We start from the raw sequence: 24,252 nt of genomic DNA, 5'->3' as shown, positions 1-24,252 counted from the left end.
ACTTCTCTGTACTTCTATAAACTTACTGATTTTCCATTTATATGTGAAAATTTTGAATCGTTTTTTCATTTCTAAATAATCTTCAGTTATTCACCGAAATTTAGATTTAGTTGGCCATTAGTTTTAGGTAAATTTCTTTTCCTTTTTTTTCACAGTAACCAATCGTGCGAACAGAACCTTATCGATCATATTTCTCATTGAGTTTAATATATACTGCGTTTCTGTTTTTAATTATTTAGGTCTAAGCACTCGTATATCTATTCTTGTAACAGATTTGAGATCTAGACTTCAAGCAGTACAAAACAATGTCGAATATAACAGTCTGTGCTCGATTCAGGCCTTTAAGTTCGAAGGAGAAAGCTAATTATGGCAATAGTGTGTGCATTCGTGGTGTCGACTCTGAAACGTTCATTTTCAAGGTCTTGTTTCATCACAATATTTTCTTACATATATGTGCATATGTCTCACGCAGTGTACTTGACTATAATGTTAACTGTTGGTAAATCTAGTGATTTTGTTATGATAAATAACAGGATGAGAAGGATGAAGATTTTAAGTTCAGCTTCGATAGAGTGTTCTATGAGAATTCTGAGCAGGTTGATGTTTACGAATTTCTAGCTCTGCCTATTATTCGAGGTACGAACTTGTAAGCTTTTGTGTGTGTGTTTGTTAAGTTGAATGTTACAAGTTCTTATTAACTGATTGATACACAATTTTCTGTTTCATCTTCAAAATGAAAAAGATTGTTTTCAGCATCTTCTTCAAGAATTAATTGAGCTCGTCATTACTGTTGTTCTCATGTCATGTTTTTAACTATGAAATCTGTTCATCTTGATGATACAGATGCTGTTAATGCTATAAATGGGACCATCATCACTTATGGACAGGTGAAAAAAATTTGGTTCCAAAGTTGTCTGTGTCTTTGAGTTAATTTTACACTGCATACTTGTTAGTTTCCAAGTATGTTTAAGTAACTTATATCTCCTTATGTGTATGCATAAGAGATAATTAGACGGATGGTTTGTTTTTTTAATCTGTTGAGGGGTAAGGATTAAGCTTATGCCTGCTATCCAATCAGACATGATAGTGCTTCAAATTGGACAATGTTTAAAGAGGAGTTGAACTAGTAGTCAAAGGTATCACGATCAAATTATTTGCTTTCAATGTTACAGGAGTCAGGAAGAGAATCTGAAACAGTGTGAATTGTTCTGTTGATTATATTGAGAGAACACTGAAGACCGGAAACATTCTTTTTCATTTTTTCTGTTGGAAATTCATCCTCATATCTCATCAAGTATTAGCCTAGGTGATTACGACCTTCTATGTTATAAAATTGTGTTCTACCTGTTCTGATAGTGCATCATTTGAAAACCATGTCCATTCAAGATCCAGGCGACCTTTATGTGAAACTGTAAGAGCTGAATGCATGCACTTGCTTTGCCACTATTTACGCGAATCATGTTTTACACTTTCTTCATTGATTTCACTGATCATATATTTGTATTTCATTGACAAAACTACTTATTCTTTTGGAACAGACAGGTGCTGGGAAGACATATAGCATGGAGGTGAATGATATGATTCATATGCACATATTCCGGAAATGTTAGTAATGTTAGCTCATATATCGTAATGTTTGTTAAACAGGGTCTTGGCATCCTAGAATCTGATGAGCGTAAGAAAGGATTACTCCAGAGAGCAGTAAATGGACTATTTGACTGCATCAAATCGTCTGAAGAATCAGTCAAGTACACAATTAAGTTTTCAATGGTATTGAGACACAATTAAGGTCTCTTTAATGTTGAACTACGTACTGGCATTAGCTGAACTATCACTGATACTGTTATTTTCTGAACCTCGATGTGACTCCTCTAGGTAGAGATTTACATGGAGAAAGTCAGGTGTGTATAGATTTGTTCTATGAAGTTTTTTTTATTCATGATACAGTTAAGTTTGATAACTTTCCAGTGTAACTTCATGCTCTCGCCTAAGTGTAAGTTGGAACTAAACTGCATCGCAATCTTTTTTCTCAGGGACCTTTTAGATTTATCAAAGGACAACATACAGATTAAGGAAAGTAGAGTGCAAGGAATACTGTTATCTGGAGTATCAGAGGTGATCATATTTCTCACAAAGTGGTCAATGTCAGAGAAATGTGTGTGTGTGTTTGTGCATAAAGGTCATGTAAAACCACCTAGTCTTGTTTAAAATATGTTTGACATTTAGCATTTGATACTCCAAGACATAATGGCAACACACCCCATTATATCAAGATGCTTAACAATGAGACGATTGTATCAAATTGGATGCCAAGTATCTATTGGCTGTTTAATTTCTTTATCAGTATTTACTAATTGTTTTTACTTGAAAAAGCCTTCAATAGGTTTCTCCTATTTTGCAGATTCCTATCTCAGACCCTGCAGATGCAATGCAAACCCTATCTGTAAGATAGGAAATTCATGAGAACTTTTGTCTCAATTCTATGGTACATCAACTTCTAACGTAAACTTCAAATTTGCAGAGTGGGATAGCAAACAGAGCAGTTGGAGAGACCCGTATCCTTAGTTGCTTCCATTTTGTATTCAGTGAACTCCTAAATCATGCAATAGTATAAGGTCTACATCATAGACGGTAGTGGTCTTTGTTTTTTCAGATGAACATCATATGCTATTTCATCAACCTTAATATTTGACAGAAATGAACATGGCCAGCAGTAGAAGTCATTGTATCTACATATTCACAGCCCAGCAAGAACTAAATAAAGAAAAAAGGTTTTGTTTCTGCCCTTGATATGTTTAAGATTTCAAAGAAATTAATCCCTAACATTTCAGATTGTTGACAGGGTGAAAGCTGGAAAATTGGTTCTTGTGGACTTGGCAGGGTCTGAGAAAGTGGAGAAAACTGGTGCTGAAGGGAAAGTTCTTGAAGAAGCCAAGACCATCAACAAATCCCTTTCTGCCCTCGGGAATGTAATAAATGCTTTGACCTGTTCACCGGGAAAAGCTAGCCACATTCCATACCGTGATTCCAAGCTTACTCGGATTCTCCAAGATGCTCTTGTTAGATTCTTTCCTTTCAGCTAATTCTTCTTACGCCCTTCAAGGTTGAACTAAAGATCTACTGGTTTTCATCTTGCAGGGAGGAAACTCCAGGACTGCTCTGCTCTGTTGCTGCTCTCCAAGCTCTTCAAATGCATCAGAAAGTTTCTCCACTCTTCGCTTTGGCACAAGGTTCATAAACCAAACACCCTTGCAGATAATGCTATTGCACTGTAACATTGATCAATAGGTTCCTGAATATCAATGAATGTTAGTTTGATTTGTATGCCTCTATTGAAACCTCAAAACAACAAAAAAATCAGACATAATCATCAAAATAATATGTTAGTATGGGCTCCTAGATTAATCTTTTCGGGAACATTCACTGGTGTTTGTTGTTTTAACTCTTGCGGCAGGGCAAAGCATATAAAGGCATCACCACGTGCCAATTGCAGGGAAGAAAATTCTGCCAGAGATAATGAAGCATCATATGCAACTAAAGACGAGTCAAGTGAGAGAATTTTACATCAGGTTAGCATTATGTTTTAACACTTTCTGTGTACACCTTTTGCACTAGTTTCTGAGACCATTAGTATTCATATAGTTGAGGGAGAGACTGGATGTTGAAGATGTGAAGTTACTTGAAGAATTATTCATTGCGGAGGGAATATTCTTTGATCCTAATTCAGTGGAAGACTTGGAATTGGCTTATGAAGATGTTACCTTCCGAACAATTTCCTCACTGAAACAAGCTGTGGAAGAGCTTACAAACTCTGTTGAGGAGGTAAGACAAATCTAGAGAAGAATTTTGGCCATTTTCTTGGAATTGAATGGTTTACATTCAGCTCTTGTTCGCCATGCTATGCCCTTTGATATTAGCGCCATTAAATTCAAAGATGAAAGCTGAGATAAAGAGAATGTTAACCATTTCTTATAACAGATTAATAACTGGGATTTTGTATTTTTGTAGCTCAGCACTGAGAATAAGGTCCTCAAGAACAGACTGGCAGCTCAAAGGATTGATGTTCTGCGTAAAGAGCCTGAGGAAAATGGAAATTCAAGTTTTCTTCATAAAATCTTAGACCTCTGCAAGTTAGCTTCCAGGGTCTGGCCATTCTCTGTCGTTCAGACACTGACATCAAAACTATGACGCTTGCGCCAGGAGAAAGGTTATATTATGTAGTACTTGCACATGAACTGCTTACCTAATAATAATTCTACGCCTTAGATTTTACATTTTTTTTTTGTTTTTGTTCCTTTGAAGCTATGAAGTAATTGATCACTCTTGTTTACAGGGATTTAAAAATTCTGGGCACCTGAACTAGGGATACCATGATTCTGAATTGCCAGGTTATGGTTTGTACAATTGAGATTCTCAGGATTACGACTAGCTCTGACTAGTTCAGGCGCTGATAAATAAGATTGAATGCATTACAAGTATTCATTTCCATTACCAATCGAGCTTTGTTACACCATACGTAGATTTTCTTCTATCTTTGAAAATGCTATTTCTATTAATGGGCTCTGAGGTTAGAGTGGGAAGAAGGAATTGTGGTGGCATTATGTCGTTTACACACTAAAGAAATTATTTAGAATACACATACTGCTTTGCTTGCCATCCGTTTAAGGATTTAACACCTTTGCAGCTTTGCTTACACAACTCTATCTGCTTGTCTCCCTTTTCTAACCCCACACGCTTTCCGTCCTTTCTTCAATTGCCCCCATTCCCCATCTTTTTTTTTCTTTTTTTCCAATTTTGAATTGACACTACTAATTCAAAAACTTAGAAACTCTTTGGACCCTGAGGTTTGATGAACACCAATAGAATCTGGAAGTGACATTTAGGCCCTTATCAAATATCAATTATAGTTATTTAAAGACTTATCCTATTTTTTATCCCATGGTAGGAATTAATGAGAGTAATCCCCATGAACTTCTATTGAAGTCTAAATGCCCCCAGTCCATTTAATTTTTTAATTAAAAGAATTATTCTAGATTTTTTAATTTTTCTTATAATTATGTTAAATTTTAATGTTAGTTACATGCTTAAGGAATACAAACTTAATTTGGGCGATAAAAAACAAGGGTCGGTGTGATCCCAAGTCAAATTCTCATATTATTTTTTAAATGATTTTATTTTTCGAATGGTGATATTTTTTATCAGTCGAGTAAATCGGATTTACTATTTTAAACTCAAAGAGAATTTAAACCGACCTTTATCTGGACCAGCATGGATAAAAGATCATTGTCCTTTTCCTAATACCCCACTAAACAGTATCTCATTTAGTTCTGTCAGGATCCGTAAAAGGAATAAAAAGAGTTGCTCACGGGCTGCCTTAAATATAGAGCAAGTTGATGATTTGATTGTCATAAAATATTTGTCGATACTGACCCAGAAGAAGAAAAGCTTTGCTTTTGGCTCTTGTATTTGGTTTTCTATAAGTTAAAGCAAACCTTTCGTTCCATTTTGTGCATAAACACCACCTAATTTTTCCATTTCTTTTGCAAAATTTTTATTTCGCTTGTGGGATTCGGTTGTTGCCCAATAACTTAATTTCCTACTAGCCCATCCATCCATGTCTACCGAGTCTTCTGTCCTCCAAATTCTGACCTTATTATTCTTCATTCTTAATCCCTTCGCTTATTCAAACGACTTCAATTATCCTGGAGTCTTCAACTTTGGTGACTCTAACTCAGACACTGGTGAACTTAGTGCTGGTCTCGGCTTCATCCTTGACCCTCCCAATGGACAAATCTATTTCGAAGAATCAACTGGAAGATTCTGTGATGGTCGTCTTATCATAGACTTTCTAAGTAAATTTCATCTTATTATTATATCCTTTTGTTTATGTTTTTTAGATCTTTTTTTTTTTTTTTTCTTTTTAAATTCTATATAGCATTTAACAAAGACACCTGAACTACTCTTTTAACATTGATGAACCTTCATAAATTTAAAATAATTATATCTCACTTTAAGTTCAAAATAGAAGTAACCATTAAGTCTATTGGGTCATTATCATACTATATACACTCTTTGTGGGTTTATAAGTTGATTCGAGCCAAATAAGAGTAAACTCAAAACCAAATGGTTCAATCCTCAAATTAAAGCTTCAATTCAAGTTTAGATAATTTGAACAGAAGAGAGATTGAGTATAAACCAGCTTGTTTCGAACCTACAGCTGATTCATTCTGAATATAAAATCCCCATAATAACTGTTAAAAGTAGGGTTAGGATTTACACTATTATGTTTGTTCCTTCAAACACAGAGAAACGACTTTGTCTGGGCTTTTGATTTAAGCTTTCTGTAATTTAAAGCAAACTTGAACTACTCCCACTAGAGCCCACCAAACTACCTGTAATCTTGACAGGTTTACATGAACTATATGTAGTTGGTAGCTAACATATAATTGAAAGCTACAAGTCCTCTTGCTGAAGCTCCTCCATCTCCATGGCTGCCAAGATCTTGGCATTCATCTTCTTGTTGTTCCATGTAACTTATTCCATTGACTTCAACTTTCGTGCTGTTTTCAACTTTGGAGATTCCAATTCTGACACTGGTGATCTTATTGCTGCTGGCATTGAAAGCATTGATCCTCCTTTTGGACAGATTTATTTCCAGAAACCTTCTGGGAGATACAGCGATGGCCGTCTTATTATCGATTTTCTAAGTACTTTCCCACCATTTTTTTACATCCCTCTACTCATTTCCATTTTCTGATTCTGTATACCGATTGAATTCAACTATATTCATCACTGCTCCGCTTCCTCCCAGCTGAATCCCCTGTTTCCTCTGTTTTTGATTAGATATTTTAGTGGCTGTTTGTTACTTTTCTCTGTGGTTTGGTTTAAAATTTTGCTTTTTGGATAATTTTTTGCAGTGGATGCAATGGATTTGCCATTTCTGAATGCATATCTAGATTCAGTCGGTTCTCCCAGTTTCCAGAAAGGATGCAATTTTGCAGCTGCAGGATCTACCATACTGCCAGCAAATCCAACATCTGTTAGTCCATTTTCATTCGGGATTCAGGTGAATCAGTTCCTTCGTTTCAAGCGGCGCGTTCTTGAGTTGCTTGCTAAAGGTTTATACGCCGATCCTCTGAGTCATTTAAGGTTCTTACATGATAGAAAGACACATCAGATACCCCATTTTGTCTACTGTAATTGCAGGTAAAAAATATAAAAAGTACATCCCATCAGAAGACTATTTCACCAAGGGGCTTTACATGTTTGACATTGGCCAGAATGATCTTGCTGGTGCATTTTATTCCAAGACATTAGACCAAATCCTTGCTTCCATTCCAACAATTTTGCTCGAATTCGAGACCGGCATAAAGGTCTGATTAGGAACAATTGAATACCACATTTCATTTTCAATTAACTATTGCTTGATTCATTCTTTTATTCTCCAGGGCCTGTACAATGAAGGGGCTAGAAATTTTTGGATTCATAACACAGGACCCCTTGGTTGCTTAACTCAGAATGTTGCTAAATTTGGTTCTGATCCATCAAGCCTTGATGAGCAAGGATGTGTAATTGGGCATAACCAAGCTGCTAAACTCTTCAACATCCAACTTCATGCTCTCTGCAAGAAACTGCAAGGCGATTTTCCGGACTCAAACATCACATATGTTGATATATACACTATAAAATCAAACCTCATTGCAAATTATTCGCGATATGGTCAGTTCTTTGGTCACAATTTTGTTCTCATTTCAATCTTTCTTCCCATTTAAGGAAATATATCAAAACTAATTCATCCCCTTTTCGCGATTTCTCATTGCAGGTTTTGAGCAACCTATAATGGCATGCTGTGGAGTCGGAGGTCCTCCATTGAACTACGACAGGAGGGTTTCTTGTGGACGAACAAAAGTTATAAATGGGAGCTCAGTGACAGCCAAAGCATGTCCAGACAGTACTGAGTATGTGAGTTGGGATGGAATTCATTACACAGAAGCTGCAAATCAGTACGTTTCATCGCAGATACTCACTGGGATATATTCTGATCCACCTTTCTCAGATAAAATGCCTTTCCTACTTAATCTCAAGTTCTGAAAACAATATGGTTGTTTCAGTAACTATTTTACTTTATTTTTTTCTTCTTAATCTATGGACTTCAATCTGTACTCGCCTTGCCAGTCTCATTTATCAATATTAAGTACTAACAAGTATTGCTTCTTTGTGACTGGAATTCAGTAATCTGAGATCGGATTCTTCATTGATTGATATGCAGCGTTATTATCTTACAAGAAAAACATGATAACAGGAAAATCAAATGGAATCTCACTTCGGTAATATATAGCTTCACATGAACTTTTTAAGACAATTTATAAGGTGAGTATTATCCATTTTTTGTTATTGCACGGTATCAATATTTTCAAATCTGGATGGGGTACTGATTAGGAGTTGGTTTGAGTCTTGACCACTTTGACAGGGTCGAACAGATGATTGAATAAATAACTTTGGAATAATATTCACTAAATAGACTTGTGGTATAGTGCTATGCGGTACATAATCTTTATCAGTTGGACTTAGTTTGAGTTTTAGCACGATATATAATCAGACAGAATTGTGGTCTAGTGGTATGCTACAATTTTGTGTAATTGAATATTGTTCTAATGTTTAATTATTTTGTTGTCGATCGAATCAGTCAAAACTCAAAGAAATCTCTTGACCGAGTCAATGGTCAATTTGAGTTAAAAAACATTGCATTTGACACCTGAGGGGACATTCTTAAAAAGAAGATGGAATAAAATGACTCAAACTGAGTTCCATTATTATAATGAAAGAATGGCAGCATGTACCCTCCCTTTACAAGCTGCTTTTACCTTAGAAGGATCACAGAGGACAGATACAATTTTTACCCTGTTTATGATCTAATTTTATATGAATAAAATATTCATAAACATTTAACAACCATATTAATTGATTATATGAAAAATAATTTGAAGACACTGAACTGCGGAAGTAAGAAAATCCCATCTAATAGGACACCCTAACAGATAATAGAGCAGATGACAAATACATTCCAGCATAAGACTATTTTGCAAAGGCTCTTTACATGTTTGGTATATGTAATGCTCCTAGACAAATCAAATATTGACAAATTATAGGAAAAATACTAGGTATGTATGAACATCTTATACCGATTAGAAATGATGAACTACAAAACGTAAAAACAAAAATGTGATAAAATATGTGTCCAAAATGGACAATATGATAATAGTAATTTTGTTAGAACTTGATATTGGCATAGAGCTCAGATTAAGTAACACTAGTCTGCATTTCATTTTTAAGATTCTATCATTTAAACTGATATAAAGTTACTTAAACAATATATCTGAGTCTTTGGTTGAATTTTTGGCTTATTTTTCAGAAGCTATACGACCGAGGGGCTCGGCATTTTTGGATTCACAGCAAAGGTCCTCTTGGATTCAGATTGTTGCCTACTTTGGACTTGATGCAACAAAGCTATTTCAGTCATTTCTTGGAGACATAAGCATAGTATTGTGCCATTGGAACAACAAAAGCAATCACCAACAAACCCCCAACTACAAGACTGAATTGTCCCCGTTTCTCTTCTGTCTCTTGCCTGCTCTTGAAATTGGATTCTCTTTTGTTGTCCTTAAACTTTGGCCCCCCAGGATCTGGAAGTCCATCAATTGCAGCTACTAGCCTCTTGGCAGAACTATAAACTGCTTCATTGTACTTTTCTTCCGTGGCCAATACTGATAATATTAACCAATTAAAAGATCAAAACTTCCAGGGACAACTTAGATATGTTTCCCATCCCTAAAACTAATAGCCAGAAGCATGAATATGTACAGAATTTCTGGAAAGTCATTGTTTAAAAACAAAAACAATTTAAAAATCCCTTGGATGGTCAGAACCATCAGCTATCAGTATTTCACATAGCAAAGTGTATCCGATTTCAGCCCATCCTACAACAAAGTTTGACTCTCAAGTCGAGATCATATTGAATTAGAATTAACTGGTTAGAAGTCAATGAAACACCTAACAATGCATATACCAAAGCAATCTTTCCCCATATAAGATATAATTTTAAACCCCCCTCAATTTTTTTAGCCCCTATGAACAAAGCATCATAGTATCGCTTCACAGCAGGCTTATATGTCTTAGTACCAAGTCTTCCAATTTTATTCACCTTAATGTGAGGTATATTATTTTTGGTTTATCATATTCTCTTAGGATAGAGGGACAGTCCTTACAATCTTTGAGGTTATCAAAGGGAAGGGCAGAAAAAATTAGAGATTTTCGGGTAATTTTAAGGTTGTGGATAGCCTTAGGGCTGAATGAGAGGCGTCTAGAGCTTTAAATGACCAGAAATAAGAGGTTTCGGCTCTTTGAATTGTTCTGTTTATCCATGTAAATATCTTTTTATAAATAAAATGACTTTTTTTCTCTTTATTTGTTGGTTTGTTTGATGTTTGGGAGAAAATAAGGCTGGATTCCTAACATATTCTTTTCCTAATCATCTCTCAGTTCATGCGACACATTGCTGAGTATAATATCTACTTAGTTTGAAGGCTATAACTATTCTCCACCAAGTATAATGATAAAGATAAGAATTATTATCATAACAATCAAAATAATACGAAAACTCACAATAGAGTGCATTTCCATTTTTGGAAACGTTTCTATTTCTGAAATTCTCTGAAAATTGTATGAAACATTTCGAATCGTTTTAAAATTTTTAAAAAATTTTGAAACACGTTTCTTTTAAAAGAAAAATTATGAAATCAATTAAACACACATTTTTTTATATTTTCAAACCTGAAATGCCGTTAAATCTCATATTGAATTCATCTTCTCTTGACTCTTTGATGTATTATGCATCTCTTCTCCAATATGTTATATAGATTTATGTATATTGTTGTTTTTTTCTTAAATATCTATATGTGTTTGCTTAAAAATAATTTACAATAGGTTTTACGATTATATTTTATAATAATCTTTTTCTTTATTCTTTATTTATTATTTATTTTTATATTATAAAAGTTTATGTATTTTTATTGTAAAAAATTTGGTAATTATAAAGAAACTCTTATATTTTTTATATTTATAAGTTTCTTCACGTTTTTATTTTTTATGTTTTTAAAAAAGTACATTTTCATACTTTTATTTCAGCGTTTTCACATTTTTTTATTTTCGTTTTTGTTTTCGTGCTACATATATAACAATATGTAAGAAAAACAAAATGTCTAGTTACCAGGAAGGTTCTCAGACACAGTAGAGTCAAGAACATTTTCTCCAACAGCTTGGACAAATGCAGGGCCACCTGTGACCGCCCCCTCCTTTTGACTGGTAATTAGCACAACAATGCCCTTATTATTTCCGTCTTCAACAGAAGGATACCATTTTTCTAATACTTGGTCAGCATACTCAAAAGCATCAGCTTTGCTCTGAAACCAATTATCATTAATGATCAATATCCAAAATCGCAAGCACCAAGCAGTTGAATTCTTGATTTCCATAATTGTAAACATAAATTTCAAAATTTTATCAGCAACTTATTAAACAAGATAATTGAAACCTCATAATTTTAGTAGTTATTGTTCCTAGTGATCAACTCAATCAGTTACTCCACAATTTGAGAGATATCATCTATAATTGCAATGATGTACTTTTAGGCTCAACAATAAACCTAGACAACAAAAAGCAAAACTTACGGTGAGCTTTCTAACAGTGATGAAGTTAATCCTGAAGTTCTTTCTAGACTCCAAATCAGACAAAAGCTGCTTCAAGTCAGACTTTGTGACTCTACTAAGCACACCAGCATCATCAACTACATATGAATCTTTTGGTGGACCTTCATTGAGGACATCAAATTCTGATGCCAGTGCATTGCCTGAGTACACTACTGGACAAAAGTTGAGTGCCAAAGAGAGAGCTAAAGCTGCTAATCCTTGTTGTGCATGAGTAAACCAGCTTCTGGGTATCGAAGACAATACCTTCAGTGGTTGAAAAGACTGTTTTTTGAGACTGCAAGTGACAGTTCTGGAGTAAAAAAGTGAATTTGATCTTTGTTGTAAGGAAGATTTAAAAAGGGTCTTTGGAGAGGAATGTTTTGGGTTGATAATTGGAGAGATAGGGTGAGGAGAAAGAATAGTTTCCATGGCTGAGTTAAGGAGGTTAAATGATGATACGAGAGAAGAAAGAATTCAAGAAAAAGAAAAAGCAGCCTGGCATCTTACACTCACTCACTCACTCACTCAGTGGTTCATTGGGTGGTTAGTATTTGCTTGTTTTTTTGATTGGTTGGTTGAATTTTGAATAAGGATAATGTCCTTCCATTTCAACCATCGAAAGAACCAAGGGCATCTTGGGACACACAATTCACCAAATATCTTCATTAGCAACATCCCATAACTACCCTTCATGAGCTTAATCTATAAAATCCACGACCATGTCCCACATTATCTCCTCCCTTATTCAGCAGCCATGAGTACTATCTTCAATCTCTCATGGCCATTCTTCTCTCTCTTTCTCTCACTTCCATCCACCCACCGAACCCCAAACTCAACACTTTCTTCACAACCACCACCACCTCTCAAAACACAAACTTTACTAAGAGACACTTGATTCTCAAAACTACTTCACTTTGTTTCATTTCATTGGCCACACGACACCCACTTCCACATTCTTTAGCTGAGTCTTCGCCTCCTTCAAAAACTGTCTTTTCTGGCATTGCCAACACCAAGTCTTGGTTCCAGTTCTATGGTGATGGCTTTGCTATTAGAGTCCCTCCTGAGTTTGCAGATGTCATGGAGCCTGAGGTACATTCTCATGATGAAAGACTGTATTTTTATTTGTGATGCATGATAAACTCCTTATCTTTACTAGAAGCCTTGTAATTCAGGGTTTATTTTTTCCTCCTTTTTGAAACTGAGATTAATTGCACTTATTAGTTTGATATTACATCTGAAAGTACATGCTTTGAAGATCATCATTGTTTCATGAAATCAATAATCTAAGTAATGTTTCTCAATACATCTGAATTTGTTGATTGACTAAGTTAATTGCTCAATGTTTTTAGGATTACAATGCTGGGTTGTCTCTATATGGGGATAAGGCAAAGCCAAAGACCTTTGCTGCACGTTTTGCTTCCACTGATGGGTATTGAATTTGCTTTTGATGTATCTTTTACTTGTTGATGTTTGACGAAGAACTGATGCGCAAAACAAGAATTTTTGTGAGTTTTAGTTCAAATATTTTCATGAGGGTTTTCAGGTACAACCCAAAAAGTTGGTGGAAAATCAGAAGACTTCATAAATTTCAACTTTGATAGTTTTAAATATCATATGAAACATTGTCTCAATACTTAAATATATAGATACAATTCAAATTTTCGAACTCTGACTTACTTTTTGAAAATCTTTTTACAATGTATAAGAGGTGCACTGGGCAAAATTTATTCTCTTTCCAATATCCTTTATTGGTTTTAGATTCTTTCCCTTTTTGTTTCTTAAGATATCACAAGATAAGTCATTTCTGTTGGAGCTGGACTTTGTTATATTACAGTAGCTGAGTATGATCATTTGAATTCTGTTGCTAGAATATTCAAGTGATATATTTGATTGTTATGGATTGAGTCAGATCTGAAGTCTTGAGTGTTGTGATTCGCCCGTCCAATCAGCTCAAGATCACTTTCTTGGAGGTGTGTTTGACTGTCATGGCTATTTTCTTCAATGTTTTCATATGAATTTGATGTGTTTATTATTGCATTCTAGTCTTTATCATTACTAGAACTTTTAATTAGTGTTCAATAAGGATGAATATCTAATATGGATCACTATAGACTTGTGTCTTTTTATTAGTCACATTGCCTTCTTGGTTGGATCACTAATTTCTGCCAAATTGAAATTCAGCATTGATGTCTAACTCTAGTAAATTTAAGATTATTCTTTGTGGCAAATTATTCTATTTAAGCTTTGATATTTTCCATTATATCTCGTGAACCATCCTTTCCTGTTTATATTTATCATTTTCTTCCATAAGAATTCTTTGAGGAACTAACATTTTCTCCTGACTCAAACAGGCCAAAGATATTACCGACTTTGGTTCCTTGAAAGAGGCAGCAAAAATCTTTGTTCCAGGCATGTCATGCTTTGATCCTTTTTTACATCTTGAACCCAAATTTATGATTGTAGCACATCTTTGTAACTTTTCTGTCTGGTAGTGTAGATGCTTTCCTGTAATTTTACTTCTTTTCTGGTCTATCAATTGCTTATAAGTGAACAAAGGGCCTCAATCTTACCTTGACTCGTCTCCCATTGTTAAATCTAATACTGGAAATGATAGTAATCTACAATTTCAGGAGGTTCAACTGTATACTCTGCCCGAACAATAAAGATTAAAGAAGAGGAAGGCTTCAAGTAAGTTCACCTTTCAACTGATGCTTTGCTTGTTGTGAATTGTCAGTAAATAATGCCAGTGCGATGATTGTTTGCCTCAAAAGAAACAATAAAACTTTATCTTTTCCCTGTAAGATGAATAATTCAACAGAAAAAACAAGTACCTAGGAAATTGTAATACTGTCAAGAATACCTAAAATTGCATATCCAAGTACATTTCCAAAAGCTTCACTTTATAACTTCCTGAATTTTAGAGCATATGTGGTCCTATAGGTACACTTACTAACTGAAGCATGCTTTTTTCGACATACATAATATCTGATTTATGTTATTCTTTGGTTATTTTATTTCAGGACTTATTACTTCTATGAGTTTGGCAGGGACAAACAACATGTAGCTCTAGTAGCTGCTGTTAATGGTGGAAAGGTCAGTTTAGCGCCTGCTTGTCTATGTCACAGAAAATGCTTCTTGTTTGTAAAAATATAGCAGGGTTGATCAAGTCAGAATATCCCTAAATGTCCTCGCATAACCCACCTGCTGAACTTGAGAACCTAATTTTACTGCTTAAGAATTATGATGTCACAAATCATTCTTGTTTACAGTTAGATTTATCATTATTCTGACTGGTAAATCTGCCCCTCAACATCATATTGCAGACAATTATTGCTGGAGCAACTGCTCCGGAGTCCAAGTGGGATGATGATGGCATCAAGCTACGATCTGCAGCTATATCACTTACCCTTTTGTAGTCATCCAAAGAATTTTTTATGTCAGGTTTGTTCAAATCATATTTACATTGCTTAAGTCTCATTTATTTATCTCAGACAAGGGAAACAATGGATAAGTGGACTGAATTCTCAGCATCGATGTGAGATAACAATGTTCAAAGAGATGCTAAGTTCAAAGCATCAGCTTAACTAACTAATTGCTATTATCTTGTTCATCCTGTCTGCAGATTGTGTTCACTTTATCATGCTACTGAATTGCTTTGTCAATGCAGCGCCAGTTGCACTTCGGCTATCTCTAAGGCATCTTTTAGATTAGCCACAACTATGAAAATCTCCGGATCAGATTATCCTGCAATCATTCAACTTAGCTAATGTTTAGTTTTTGTCGACCTACTTTCTGATAGTGTCTGCTAAGCAGCTCGTAGCTTATGGAGTTTGAACAGAACTTGAATGAGGCTGATTGCTATTTGGCATTTCATGCCCAAATGATTTTGAGAAGTTCCTCAATTTTCAAACAATTCATTTACTCTAAGCATTATGGGGTGATTTTGATTTAATTTTTTCTTGACTTACAGCTCATTACTAGCATTTTTGCTGAGAAATATACTACAAGTGCTGATTTAAATTTTTTTTTTTTTTTAAGAAATAAAGATTGCAGAGACAATCACTCAAAATAGAAACCTCCATAAGAGTACAAAGCAAAAGATGCTAAAGCATGTGCCAGTTCATTTGTTGTACTAGGAATATGACAGCACAAGTCCTTCCCAAGATATTATATAATGATTAATAACAAATAAATATTTATTTTGGATATATAATTTGTTACAATTTTGTTTTGGGGTGTAATTCAAGAGTTCATAAGCTATTTAATCAATTTTCTCATATAGATTCTAAATGATGTGTGGTTTTGTCATTATAGGATTTATCCTTTATCTTACGAAAGGATATATAAAATGAGTTTGATACTATTTGTAATATTCTGTTCTCAAACAATTTAAAAACTATTTAATCAATATTATTTTATCATTCTCGAACGATGGAAAATATTTAAAAATATTTAATATTTTTTTTTGTATTTTATCAATATAAAATTTATTAGAGTGTTACAATAATAAATTGCATTTTATGATACGTTGGATCAACTATAATTTCGTTTTCCATTGGTCTTATCATTGGTCCTTTGGGTCCATATCAATACCAATAATAAATTACATTTTATGATACATTGAATCAACTATAATTTCGTTTTCCATTATTCTTATCATAGGCTCGGTCCAGATCAACATTTTCCTTTATTTGATAATCTGCAAGCTAGCGTGGAGTTGCGTAGCAGTCTGATACAGAAATGGTTGTCTGAATGGTTTGATGATAAGAAAATACAGGGACTGAGAGGGACTTATCTTGGAGACGGGGGAGGAAGACAGGTCAGAGGCCTATAGGTCATTGTTCTTATCTGGGGACATGAGTGCTTTTCATGCATTTGGTGTTTCTACAAGTCCTAAGTTGAGCTTGTTAGTTGGGGTTTGGAAGGTTGGTGAACAACAAAGAAACCTGCAACTCCAACCACCAGAGTGCCTCCATGCCCGTCGGGAGGATCACCTTAGTTTCTGTATGTAAAAACAGGGATAACAAAATTACAATAAACAATGAGAAATTACGTCAACTTATTTGATCTACACTCATGGAATGATTAGTTGATTATACATAGCATAGATTTGAGTCAAATCAAATGCAAATTAGGTAAAGATATCCAGCATATGATCATATTAAGATTGAAGTCCGAAGACATTACAGTGGGGGAGGAGTTTGATTATAAGGAAAAAAACACCCATGAATGAATAATTTAGAAGATTATTAATATATAATCAGAGATTAAGAAAGTGAGATCGGAGAATCTCAACTCAACTCACCAACTAAAGAACATCTCGGCTGGCGCATTGGATCCAATCAAATCAAGTAGAAGGGAGGAAACGTGTCTGACATTTGTTCAAATTCAATCCAAGCTATAAATGGAAAACATGTGCATGCACAATTTCCATGAAAGGCGCCGCAAATCAGATCATATCATAGCCCGCAACGCTAAGTAGCCCCACATGATTCAACGTCACCCTTGTCTCTATTTTCATCCTTCCTTCATATTCATCTTTGCATGTGTAATTAACATTTTAATTAAACAACAAAATATTCTACAAGAAACGCCTTTCTTAATCAACTAGAAAATTATCATCTAATAAGGTTTGATTAGTGATTACATTAGGGATGATAATAGAGAGAGATTGGAAAGAGATCTCAATCCATATCCTTGTCCCATTATAAGAATAATAAAAAATTTTTGTTTTTTTTTACAAAGAAAAATTCTCTTTTTATTCTTGATTATTTGTCTCATTTCCTATTTTTATTGAAATTTTTTTTTTTGTTAAAATCAAAATTTTTATATTCATATTGAAATTATTATTTTTGTATTACCCCCTTCAACTTTGAAGATGGATGGTAAGTTATAATTATTTAATTTTAATTTATTTATAATTAAATATTCATTAATCCAAGTTGTCAAGCAATCAAACTCTTAGTGATCCTATTTGACACGCCTTAAAACTTAATGTCAAATCTCGTAAAAGAAAATTATATATATTAGGATTTATCCCAAGATTAATAATTATAAAATTAAATTTGATTAAAAGACCAATTCAATTTTAAATTTAATTTAAGTTAGCTTAAATTCAATTAGTTTATAAATACTAACTTAATTATTAACTTAAACTTCATTTATTTAATTAAAGTTCAAATAATTTAAATCGAATCAAATATAACATAAAATAATGATCGTGACGATGTTATAATAATATCACAAACATATTAGGTCAAATTAATTAGGCAAATGCGGAATTGAATTTTTAGGATATACATAATACAATATCAAAACTTGTATGAAGAAAATACATCCTTCTTTATTTATCAAAATGTCACATTTTTTATTTTTATCATTAGTCCGAGATAATTATTAACATTTTTTATCCAATAATATAATTTATTGTTAAGTTATTATTTATTTTGAATATATAATTTAATATAATTTTTTGTTCACTCTAAATACATAATTTATTATAGTTTTGTTATATCTATCATTGTTTTTTATCTACTCTGAACACACTGTATCATAGTTTTTTATCTATTCTGGACACAATTTATCGTGATTTTACTTATGAGTTTTACATTCCAAAACTTTTTTTATTCACTTTAGACACAATTCATTACGGGCTTATTTTTGAGTTTTACAATTCAAAACGTGTCTAAATACAATTCATCATAATTTATATTTTTGGGTTTTGAAATCTAAAATATATCTAAATATAATTCATTATAGTTTTATTTTTAGGTTTTATAATATAAAACTTGTCTTTACAGTTTAAGAAGTTCATAGGTATTTAATCAATCTAATTCAACTCAAAACACGTTTTCATAATTGAAGAAATTCATATGTCTTTAACTAGTTAAAATTTTTATATAAATAAAATATAGATAGATTTAATTTCTCTTTGTGTTTGTTGATCCCAAAATGCTAACTTGTTAGGTGATATTTCTTAATTTAGAACGTGATGTTTCCCGATCCATCCATGACTCATCCTTTAGGGTGGTTCTAGGACCTATCTCATTTTTCCTGTCAGTCTTCTTCAACCACTGATTTGACAAAGGAACGAATTGTTTGTGAGTATCTGTAAAAAAGACTGACAAAAATAATTCTGCATAAATAAACAAAATTCACAATTCATGTATTAATTTAATTTAATTTAATTTATTTATAATGAGTCACAGGAGTCCTATGAACTTTTGTAGTGACACATGTTTGCTTGCCGATCATGGGATGCTTGTGGATTAGGCGTCCACCTTCTTAATCAGGGTTTTAATTTATGGACTAATAATATCCTATAATATTTTATATTTAAAATAATTTTGATATATTATTATTATTAATATATAAATTAATATTAATTATTATTATATATAATTTTATTATAAATATATATAATATGCAATTACAACAAACAAGCTTTTCAATTCAAGACAAAATTTTATCTTAAGTTCGACTTATTCGAACCAAAAGGATTTCAGTCTGAATTGGATGGGTTCAAATTTACTTCCTACAATCAATAATTTAATATTAGGAATAATATTGAAAGTGCTTTCTCCTTGCGATGCCACGTAGCCGGTTGCAATGCTTTGTCAAAAGTCTTACTGTACAGAATTAGAACCAGATCAACTACCAGTCTTCCGTCCATCTGGACCTTAAACTGAAGGAAACAAACGAACTATCTAAATAATCACAACCGGCAACTCAACATTTGACATAATCACAAATCAAACTCAAACCCATCACAGGTTTCTTCTTCATCTCCTTATAAATCAAATCTTTTTTATTTCCTTACATTGTGAATGCCATATAATTCAGCCTTACATCTTTCCCAAAAATGGCTTCCAATGAAACTTTACACCACCTTTCATCGGCCCTTCACGACTCTTCCTCATATCTTAGCACCAGCACCATCATTGCGTTGAGTGTGTTCTTCACGCTTCTTTGCGCCTGCATTATCATTGGTCACCTTCTTGAGGAGAACCGCTGGGCTAATGAGTCCATCACTGCTCTTCTTCTGGTGGGTGCGGACCAAGTTCTTGATTGGTTTGGGAGAAGAAGATGCTTAATTTGATCAATTTTTAAGTCTTTTTTGTTGGTTTTTCCAGGGTTTGTGCGCCGGAGTTGCTGTATTGCTGTTGAGTAAAGGGAATAGTTCGCGCATACTAGTGTTTAATGAGGACTTATTCTTTCTTTATTTGCTTCCTCCGATCATTTTCAATGCTGGGTATGTTTTTCTTCTGAGTTTAGCTTTGATTTTTAGTGTAGTACTCAACAGGATTGGAGCTTGCAGTGTTTTCCTTATTGTGGGAGGTTAAAAATCTATGTAATCTTGATATATATGACATGCTATCCAATTTGATTGTTTGACATGTTTCTTCTAAGAAATTTTTGTCAGAGATATTTGTTTCATGAAGATTAGTATTGGCTGTGGTCTCTAATGTTAAGAATTTTGTTGCAGATTCCAGGTCAAGAAGAAGCAATTTTTCAAAAATTTTACAATTATATTGCTGTTTGGAATTTTTGGTACACTAATTTCATTCTGCCTCATATCAGTAGGTAAGATCCACTGATCTCAGATAAACAGCAAATAAACAGCAATATTGGCTTTTTTCGTGTGAAGCCTGAAGTTTAAGTCAGTGAATTGCTTGTTTAAAAGTAGATTACCATCATTTTAGCTGATCCTGTATCTCATCAAAATTGCTACTTCTAACCACATTATTGTCTCTCTTGACACTTTGCAGGAGTTGCTTTGCTATTCAACAAGCTTGGCGTGACAGACCTTGATATTCAAGAATACCTTGGTGACCTATGATAGTTTCTTGGATTTGTTTTGTATTAAGCACATGCTAGAATTCACTCATGTGCTGATTACTTGAACTTCTTAAATGTGCAGCTGTTGGTGCTATACTGTCAGCAACAGATTCAGTTTGTACATTACAGGTACATCAGATAAAAGTTCAAATATTATAGTCCAAAAAGTACTCATACAGATAATTGATGCATGCCACTAACCCAAGATCTTTTATCATCTTGAAGGTTCTAAGTCAAGATGAAACACCATTCCTTTATAGTGTTGTTTTTGGGGAAGGAGTTGTGAATGATGCAACCTCTATTGTGATTTACAATGCAGTCCAATCGCTTGACTTCAGTAACATTGATGGCACAATAGCATTAAAGTTGTTGGGAACATTTCTTTATCTTTTCTTCACCAGCACTGCACTTGGTATAGTAGTAAGTCACTTCACAATTTTTCTATTCAATCAGTGTTTCATAAGTCAGCCTGTCATTCAGTAATGATATCTTTGCTCCTGTGGTGTTGGCCTGGTAGATTTGAATTTCTCTGGCGACTCTAACAATTTACATGGCAATGTTTCAGGCGGGCCTTCTGAGTGCCTATATCATAAAAACGCTTTACTTTGGAAGGTACTAGGAGGATTCCTCTTCAGTTTTGTATTTCAGCTTCTGCTTCTTTTTTTTTTTTTGGGAAAATTGGTGAATCAGTCTCTAAGATAATGTTTAATCTGACACATGTAAATTAAGGTCTACATGATATCACTTTGACATCATTGTTTCTTTCATCAACAGGCATTCTACAGATCGTGAAGTTGCACTCATGATGCTTATGGCTTATTTGTCCTACATGTTAGCCGAGGTACTCTCACAACAATAAATAACCTTGGAAGTTATGAATGTTTAAGCTGATTGAATTGAAACCAACATTAAAAGAGTGTCTGAAAGTTGACTGCCCTCTGGCCATTTATGCCTATTGATATTCATTCTTTCAAAATCAATTAACCATTGCATCATTGTCTATCAGCCCATGTCTCATCCAAATGCACCCATAGATTTTGATACTGCTTCTGGTTGAAGTTCTGTTCTTCCACTGGAGAGGATATAAGGGTATCAAACTCATTCAATGCTCTCATAAAGAGATTCCAGCAAATGCCTCTTAACCAACATTCAGAAATGTGGTCTTGAAACAGAAATGAAAGGTCTTTTGTTTATTGGACCTAAAAATGGCCTCATATGGAATGGCTGAAAGGTGAATTTGAATATCATAACAACAAAGAGTTGAAATGGGCTGATTCAGCAGAAACCGTGTTAACATATACAAAAAGTGAACTTGCATCGCCTGTTTTTCCACTGAAGGACAACCTTCAGCTGAAATTGAATGAACTGACTACTGTTAATGTGTTTTGTCGTTGTTATCTTCTTTGGAGCTAATAGGTTTAATTTTTCATGCAGCTTCTAAGTCTCAGTGGGATTTTGACAGTTTTCTTCTGTGGCATAGTAATGTCACACTACACTTGGCACAATGTCACAGAAAGTTCACGGATAACGACCAAGTGAGAACATACTCTTTTTAACTATCTCTTTATCTGTTTCCTTTATTCCCTTGGAAACAAAAAAAATCCAAAAAATAATTTCTGTAAATGAATTTGAAGGGAAGTGGAATGATCAACATGTCCAATTATTCTTTGAATATTCTGTGGACCATTTCATTGCTTTCTCTAGATTTGTTTCAGTGGAGTCTTTAACTTCTAGCACATATGCAAGACCTTCTATTTTGCCTTTATTTTTAACAAAGCTACACGTATGGAAATGTTTGTGGATAAATGAAGCATAGATTGTGGACTAAAGGTTAACCTCATGATGGTTGATGATTTCAGGCATGCATTTGCAACAATTTCATTCATAGCAGAAACTTTCATATTCTTATACGTTGGTATGGATGCCTTGGACATTGACAAATGGAAGGCCAGCAGTGCAAGGTAATTTTACCCTTTCTAATGGATGATCTACTCTAGTTTCAGCAGTTAATTGTCACTTAATATACAACTCTAGTAGAGTGAAATCATAAGTTTCAAGTTGTCAAAGACAAATCTTGACCAGGACTTTCTTATATAGATTGTTTGGAGATGCCGACACATATTCACTCATTGCATCATATGATTCAATGGCATTTAAGAAATTAGTGTTATTGTATTTGCTTTATCTGTAGGTGCCATTCTGACATGCTTCATTTTCTTGATTCAGTGCAGGAACATCGATTGCTGTTAGTGCGACATTGTTTGGATTGGTACTGATTGGAAGGGCAGCATTTGTGTTTCCTCTGGCAAATATAATGAACTGTGTTACGAAAAGATCAAGTGCAAAGATTGAGTTTCGACAACAGGTAGTAACTGCAGGAATTCAAACACTTACTCTCCCCTATTCCAGACATTTTCTAACTCATTGGAAATTCAGTTCATAATGTGGTGGGCAGGACTAATGAGAGGTGCAGTTACAATTGCTTTGTCTTACAGTGAGGTTTGCTTCTGAAATCCCTGGATGTAGTTAATTAAACATTGATGTTTTTTTCCTGGACTAATGTTAATTTTCTGCATACAATCACTGCAGTTTTCGAGCTCTGACACGAAGTCGTCTGCACTAATGATCACTTGTACCATAATTGTTGTTCTGTTTAGCACAATGGTATGCCAGACTATTCTTTACTACTCATACTGAATTTGCTACCCCGGAAACACTGGAATGACACAATTTTATGTTGTCACACAGGTATTTGGCTCCATAACAAAGCCTTTAATAGAAGCAGTGTTGCTGAGACATGCAAAATCTGCAATTTCAGATGCAACTGATATACCTAGTCTAGAAGAATTAACAATACCGTTTCTTGACAATGGCGATGATCCCGGAAACAGCCAACCAGCGCCGAAGGCAAGTAACTTAAGGTTGCTGATAAGCAATCCTACCTCAACTGTCCACTACTTCTGGAGAAAATTTGATGACAAATTCATGAGACCAGTGTTTGGTGGAAGAGGGTTTGTTCCGTTTGTTCCAAGCTCCCCAACTGGTGCTGCTGATGAAACTTCTGAAGCCAGAAGCTCAAACATTTAGTTGATAGAATTTCTTTTCTTTCAAATTATTATTATTATCAATCTTGTCGTTGTATTGAGTTCTTCCTTTTTTGTTTACAAATTTTGGTGAAGTAAAAGGTGTTGTATTTATTAGAACAATGTGGAAATTTGTTTGTCTTCATTATTATTAATTTTTGATGTATAAATTTTGAAGATAAAAGTCTTCAATTGATTATGCTACAGCAAATAAAATTTGATTTATAGTTATGATTATTGCGTGTAAAGACAAGGAAATGTATAAAATATTAAAATTAATAATACGATAGGATGATGACATTTAAGATATCAAATTATCTTTTTTTTTAATCTAAAAAATCAAAAAATTTTTATTAAAAAAATTAAATTTTCAAATTTTATTATTGAAGAGACAAAATTCTCTGATTTTTTTATTAAAGGAACTAAATTTTTTAAATTTTTTTAAAAGATAAAATAATTTTTGGTATTTTTCACAATTATAATTTTTTTAATTTTATTTTAAAAGTAATGTAATTAGTTTAGTATATTTATTATTAATATGAAATAATAAAATTTTAGTTTATTTAATAAAAAACAAAAATTTAATC

At 33.7% G+C, this 24,252-nt stretch overlaps 5 protein-coding genes across 8 annotated transcripts; 4 read left to right on the top strand and 1 right to left on the bottom strand.

Moving 5' to 3' along the window:
* The first annotated feature begins 286 nt into the window (after window positions 1-286).
* On the top strand, window positions 287-4,476 carry LOC123203663 (kinesin-like protein KIN-1). Its single transcript, XM_044620112.1, has 16 exons — window positions 287-419; window positions 534-636; window positions 844-887; window positions 1,539-1,568; window positions 1,648-1,770; window positions 1,876-1,901; window positions 2,034-2,115; window positions 2,402-2,443; window positions 2,522-2,555; window positions 2,696-2,771; window positions 2,843-3,059; window positions 3,139-3,230; window positions 3,455-3,569; window positions 3,643-3,822; window positions 4,009-4,207; window positions 4,334-4,476. Exons 1-15 carry the CDS (start codon window positions 306-308, stop codon window positions 4,186-4,188), a joined length of 1,458 nt encoding a protein of 485 aa, XP_044476047.1. The 5' UTR covers window positions 287-305; the 3' UTR covers window positions 4,189-4,207; window positions 4,334-4,476.
* Window positions 4,477-5,500: 1,024 nt separating this feature from the next.
* LOC123208320 (GDSL esterase/lipase At1g54790-like) lies at window positions 5,501-8,227 on the top strand. Of its 2 annotated transcripts, none has more exons than XM_044625758.1 (5): window positions 5,501-5,852; window positions 6,918-7,118; window positions 7,207-7,373; window positions 7,449-7,719; window positions 7,823-8,227. In XM_044625758.1, the coding sequence occupies exons 1-5, from the start codon at window positions 5,615-5,617 to the stop codon at window positions 8,089-8,091; spliced, it is 1,146 nt and encodes a 381-aa protein (XP_044481693.1). In that variant the 5' UTR covers window positions 5,501-5,614; the 3' UTR covers window positions 8,092-8,227. The 2 variants fall into 2 exon arrangements, with proteins under 2 accessions (XP_044481693.1, XP_044481695.1); XM_044625760.1 differs by lacking the exon at window positions 5,501-5,852 and adding an exon at window positions 6,159-6,707.
* A 1,029-nt stretch (window positions 8,228-9,256) lies between these two features.
* On the bottom strand, window positions 9,257-12,300 carry LOC123208321 (UPF0603 protein At1g54780, chloroplastic). Its single transcript, XM_044625761.1, has 3 exons — window positions 11,727-12,300; window positions 11,267-11,459; window positions 9,257-9,764 (listed from the first exon to the last, which is right to left on the bottom strand). The coding sequence occupies exons 1-3, from the start codon at window positions 12,171-12,173 to the stop codon at window positions 9,517-9,519; spliced, it is 888 nt and encodes a 295-aa protein (XP_044481696.1). The 5' UTR covers window positions 12,174-12,300; the 3' UTR covers window positions 9,257-9,516.
* Window positions 12,301-12,450: 150 nt separating this feature from the next.
* Window positions 12,451-15,696, top strand: LOC123208322. 2 transcript variants are annotated; one of them, XM_044625763.1, is made up of 8 exons: window positions 12,451-12,833; window positions 13,094-13,173; window positions 13,654-13,714; window positions 14,096-14,153; window positions 14,375-14,432; window positions 14,765-14,837; window positions 15,068-15,185; window positions 15,412-15,696. In XM_044625763.1, exons 1-7 carry the CDS (start codon window positions 12,522-12,524, stop codon window positions 15,158-15,160), a joined length of 735 nt encoding a protein of 244 aa, XP_044481698.1. In that variant the 5' UTR covers window positions 12,451-12,521; the 3' UTR covers window positions 15,161-15,185; window positions 15,412-15,696. The 2 variants fall into 2 exon arrangements, with proteins under 2 accessions (XP_044481698.1, XP_044481697.1); XM_044625762.1 differs by having other exon boundaries at window positions 12,453-12,833; window positions 15,367-15,696.
* Window positions 15,697-19,447: 3,751 nt separating this feature from the next.
* Window positions 19,448-23,864, top strand: LOC123199238 (sodium/hydrogen exchanger 1-like). Of its 2 annotated transcripts, none has more exons than XM_044614170.1 (14): window positions 19,448-19,788; window positions 19,877-19,995; window positions 20,230-20,327; window positions 20,513-20,572; window positions 20,665-20,711; window positions 20,808-21,002; window positions 21,148-21,194; window positions 21,357-21,423; window positions 22,017-22,117; window positions 22,442-22,543; window positions 22,809-22,947; window positions 23,019-23,081; window positions 23,172-23,246; window positions 23,331-23,864. In XM_044614170.1, exons 1-14 carry the CDS (start codon window positions 19,606-19,608, stop codon window positions 23,667-23,669), a joined length of 1,635 nt encoding a protein of 544 aa, XP_044470105.1. In that variant the 5' UTR covers window positions 19,448-19,605; the 3' UTR covers window positions 23,670-23,864. The 2 variants fall into 2 exon arrangements, with proteins under 2 accessions (XP_044470105.1, XP_044470106.1); XM_044614171.1 differs by having other exon boundaries at window positions 19,613-19,792.
* Window positions 23,865-24,252: the final 388 nt, after the last annotated feature.

This window comes from Mangifera indica, chromosome 2 (genome assembly GCF_011075055.1).
Source record: "Mangifera indica cultivar Alphonso chromosome 2, CATAS_Mindica_2.1, whole genome shotgun sequence".
Taxonomy (NCBI): Eukaryota; Viridiplantae; Streptophyta; class Magnoliopsida; order Sapindales; family Anacardiaceae; genus Mangifera; species Mangifera indica.
The sequence above is the reverse complement of the archived record's forward strand: the minus strand, read 5'-3'. Positions and strand labels throughout refer to the sequence as shown.

Excerpts from the sequence above, each read along its gene's own strand:
- LOC123208322 (XM_044625763.1), top strand. The coding sequence starts at position 12,522 with ATGGCCATTCTTCTCTCTCTTTCTCTCACTTCCATCCACCCACCGAAC. Across the intron at positions 12,834-13,093 it reads CAGATGTCATGGAGCCTGAG|GATTACAATGCTGGGTTGTC; the intron begins GTACATTCTCAT and ends CAATGTTTTTAG. Across the intron at positions 14,433-14,764 it reads AAAGAAGAGGAAGGCTTCAA|GACTTATTACTTCTATGAGT; the intron begins GTAAGTTCACCT and ends ATTTTATTTCAG.
- LOC123208320 (XM_044625758.1), top strand. The coding sequence starts at position 5,615 with ATGTCTACCGAGTCTTCTGTCCTCCAAATTCTGACCTTATTATTCTTC. Across the intron at positions 5,853-6,917 it reads TCTTATCATAGACTTTCTAA|TGGATGCAATGGATTTGCCA; the intron begins GTAAATTTCATC and ends AATTTTTTGCAG. Across the intron at positions 7,119-7,206 it reads TCTTGAGTTGCTTGCTAAAG|GTAAAAAATATAAAAAGTAC; the intron begins GTTTATACGCCG and ends CTGTAATTGCAG.
- LOC123199238 (XM_044614170.1), top strand. The coding sequence starts at position 19,606 with ATGGCTTCCAATGAAACTTTACACCACCTTTCATCGGCCCTTCACGAC. Across the intron at positions 20,328-20,512 it reads ATTCTGCCTCATATCAGTAG|GAGTTGCTTTGCTATTCAAC; the intron begins GTAAGATCCACT and ends GACACTTTGCAG. Across the intron at positions 23,247-23,330 it reads TTGTTCTGTTTAGCACAATG|GTATTTGGCTCCATAACAAA; the intron begins GTATGCCAGACT and ends GTTGTCACACAG.
- LOC123208321 (XM_044625761.1), bottom strand. The coding sequence starts at position 12,173 with ATGGAAACTATTCTTTCTCCTCACCCTATCTCTCCAATTATCAACCCA. Across the intron at positions 11,460-11,726 it reads TCACTGTTAGAAAGCTCACC|AGCAAAGCTGATGCTTTTGA; the intron begins GTAAGTTTTGCT and ends AATTGGTTTCAG. Across the intron at positions 9,765-11,266 it reads TGTGTCTGAGAACCTTCCTG|TATTGGCCACGGAAGAAAAG; the intron begins GTAACTAGACAT and ends TAATATTATCAG.
- LOC123203663 (XM_044620112.1), top strand. The coding sequence starts at position 306 with ATGTCGAATATAACAGTCTGTGCTCGATTCAGGCCTTTAAGTTCGAAG. Across the intron at positions 1,569-1,647 it reads GGAAGACATATAGCATGGAG|GGTCTTGGCATCCTAGAATC; the intron begins GTGAATGATATG and ends TTTGTTAAACAG. Across the intron at positions 1,771-1,875 it reads ACACAATTAAGTTTTCAATG|GTAGAGATTTACATGGAGAA; the intron begins GTATTGAGACAC and ends TGACTCCTCTAG.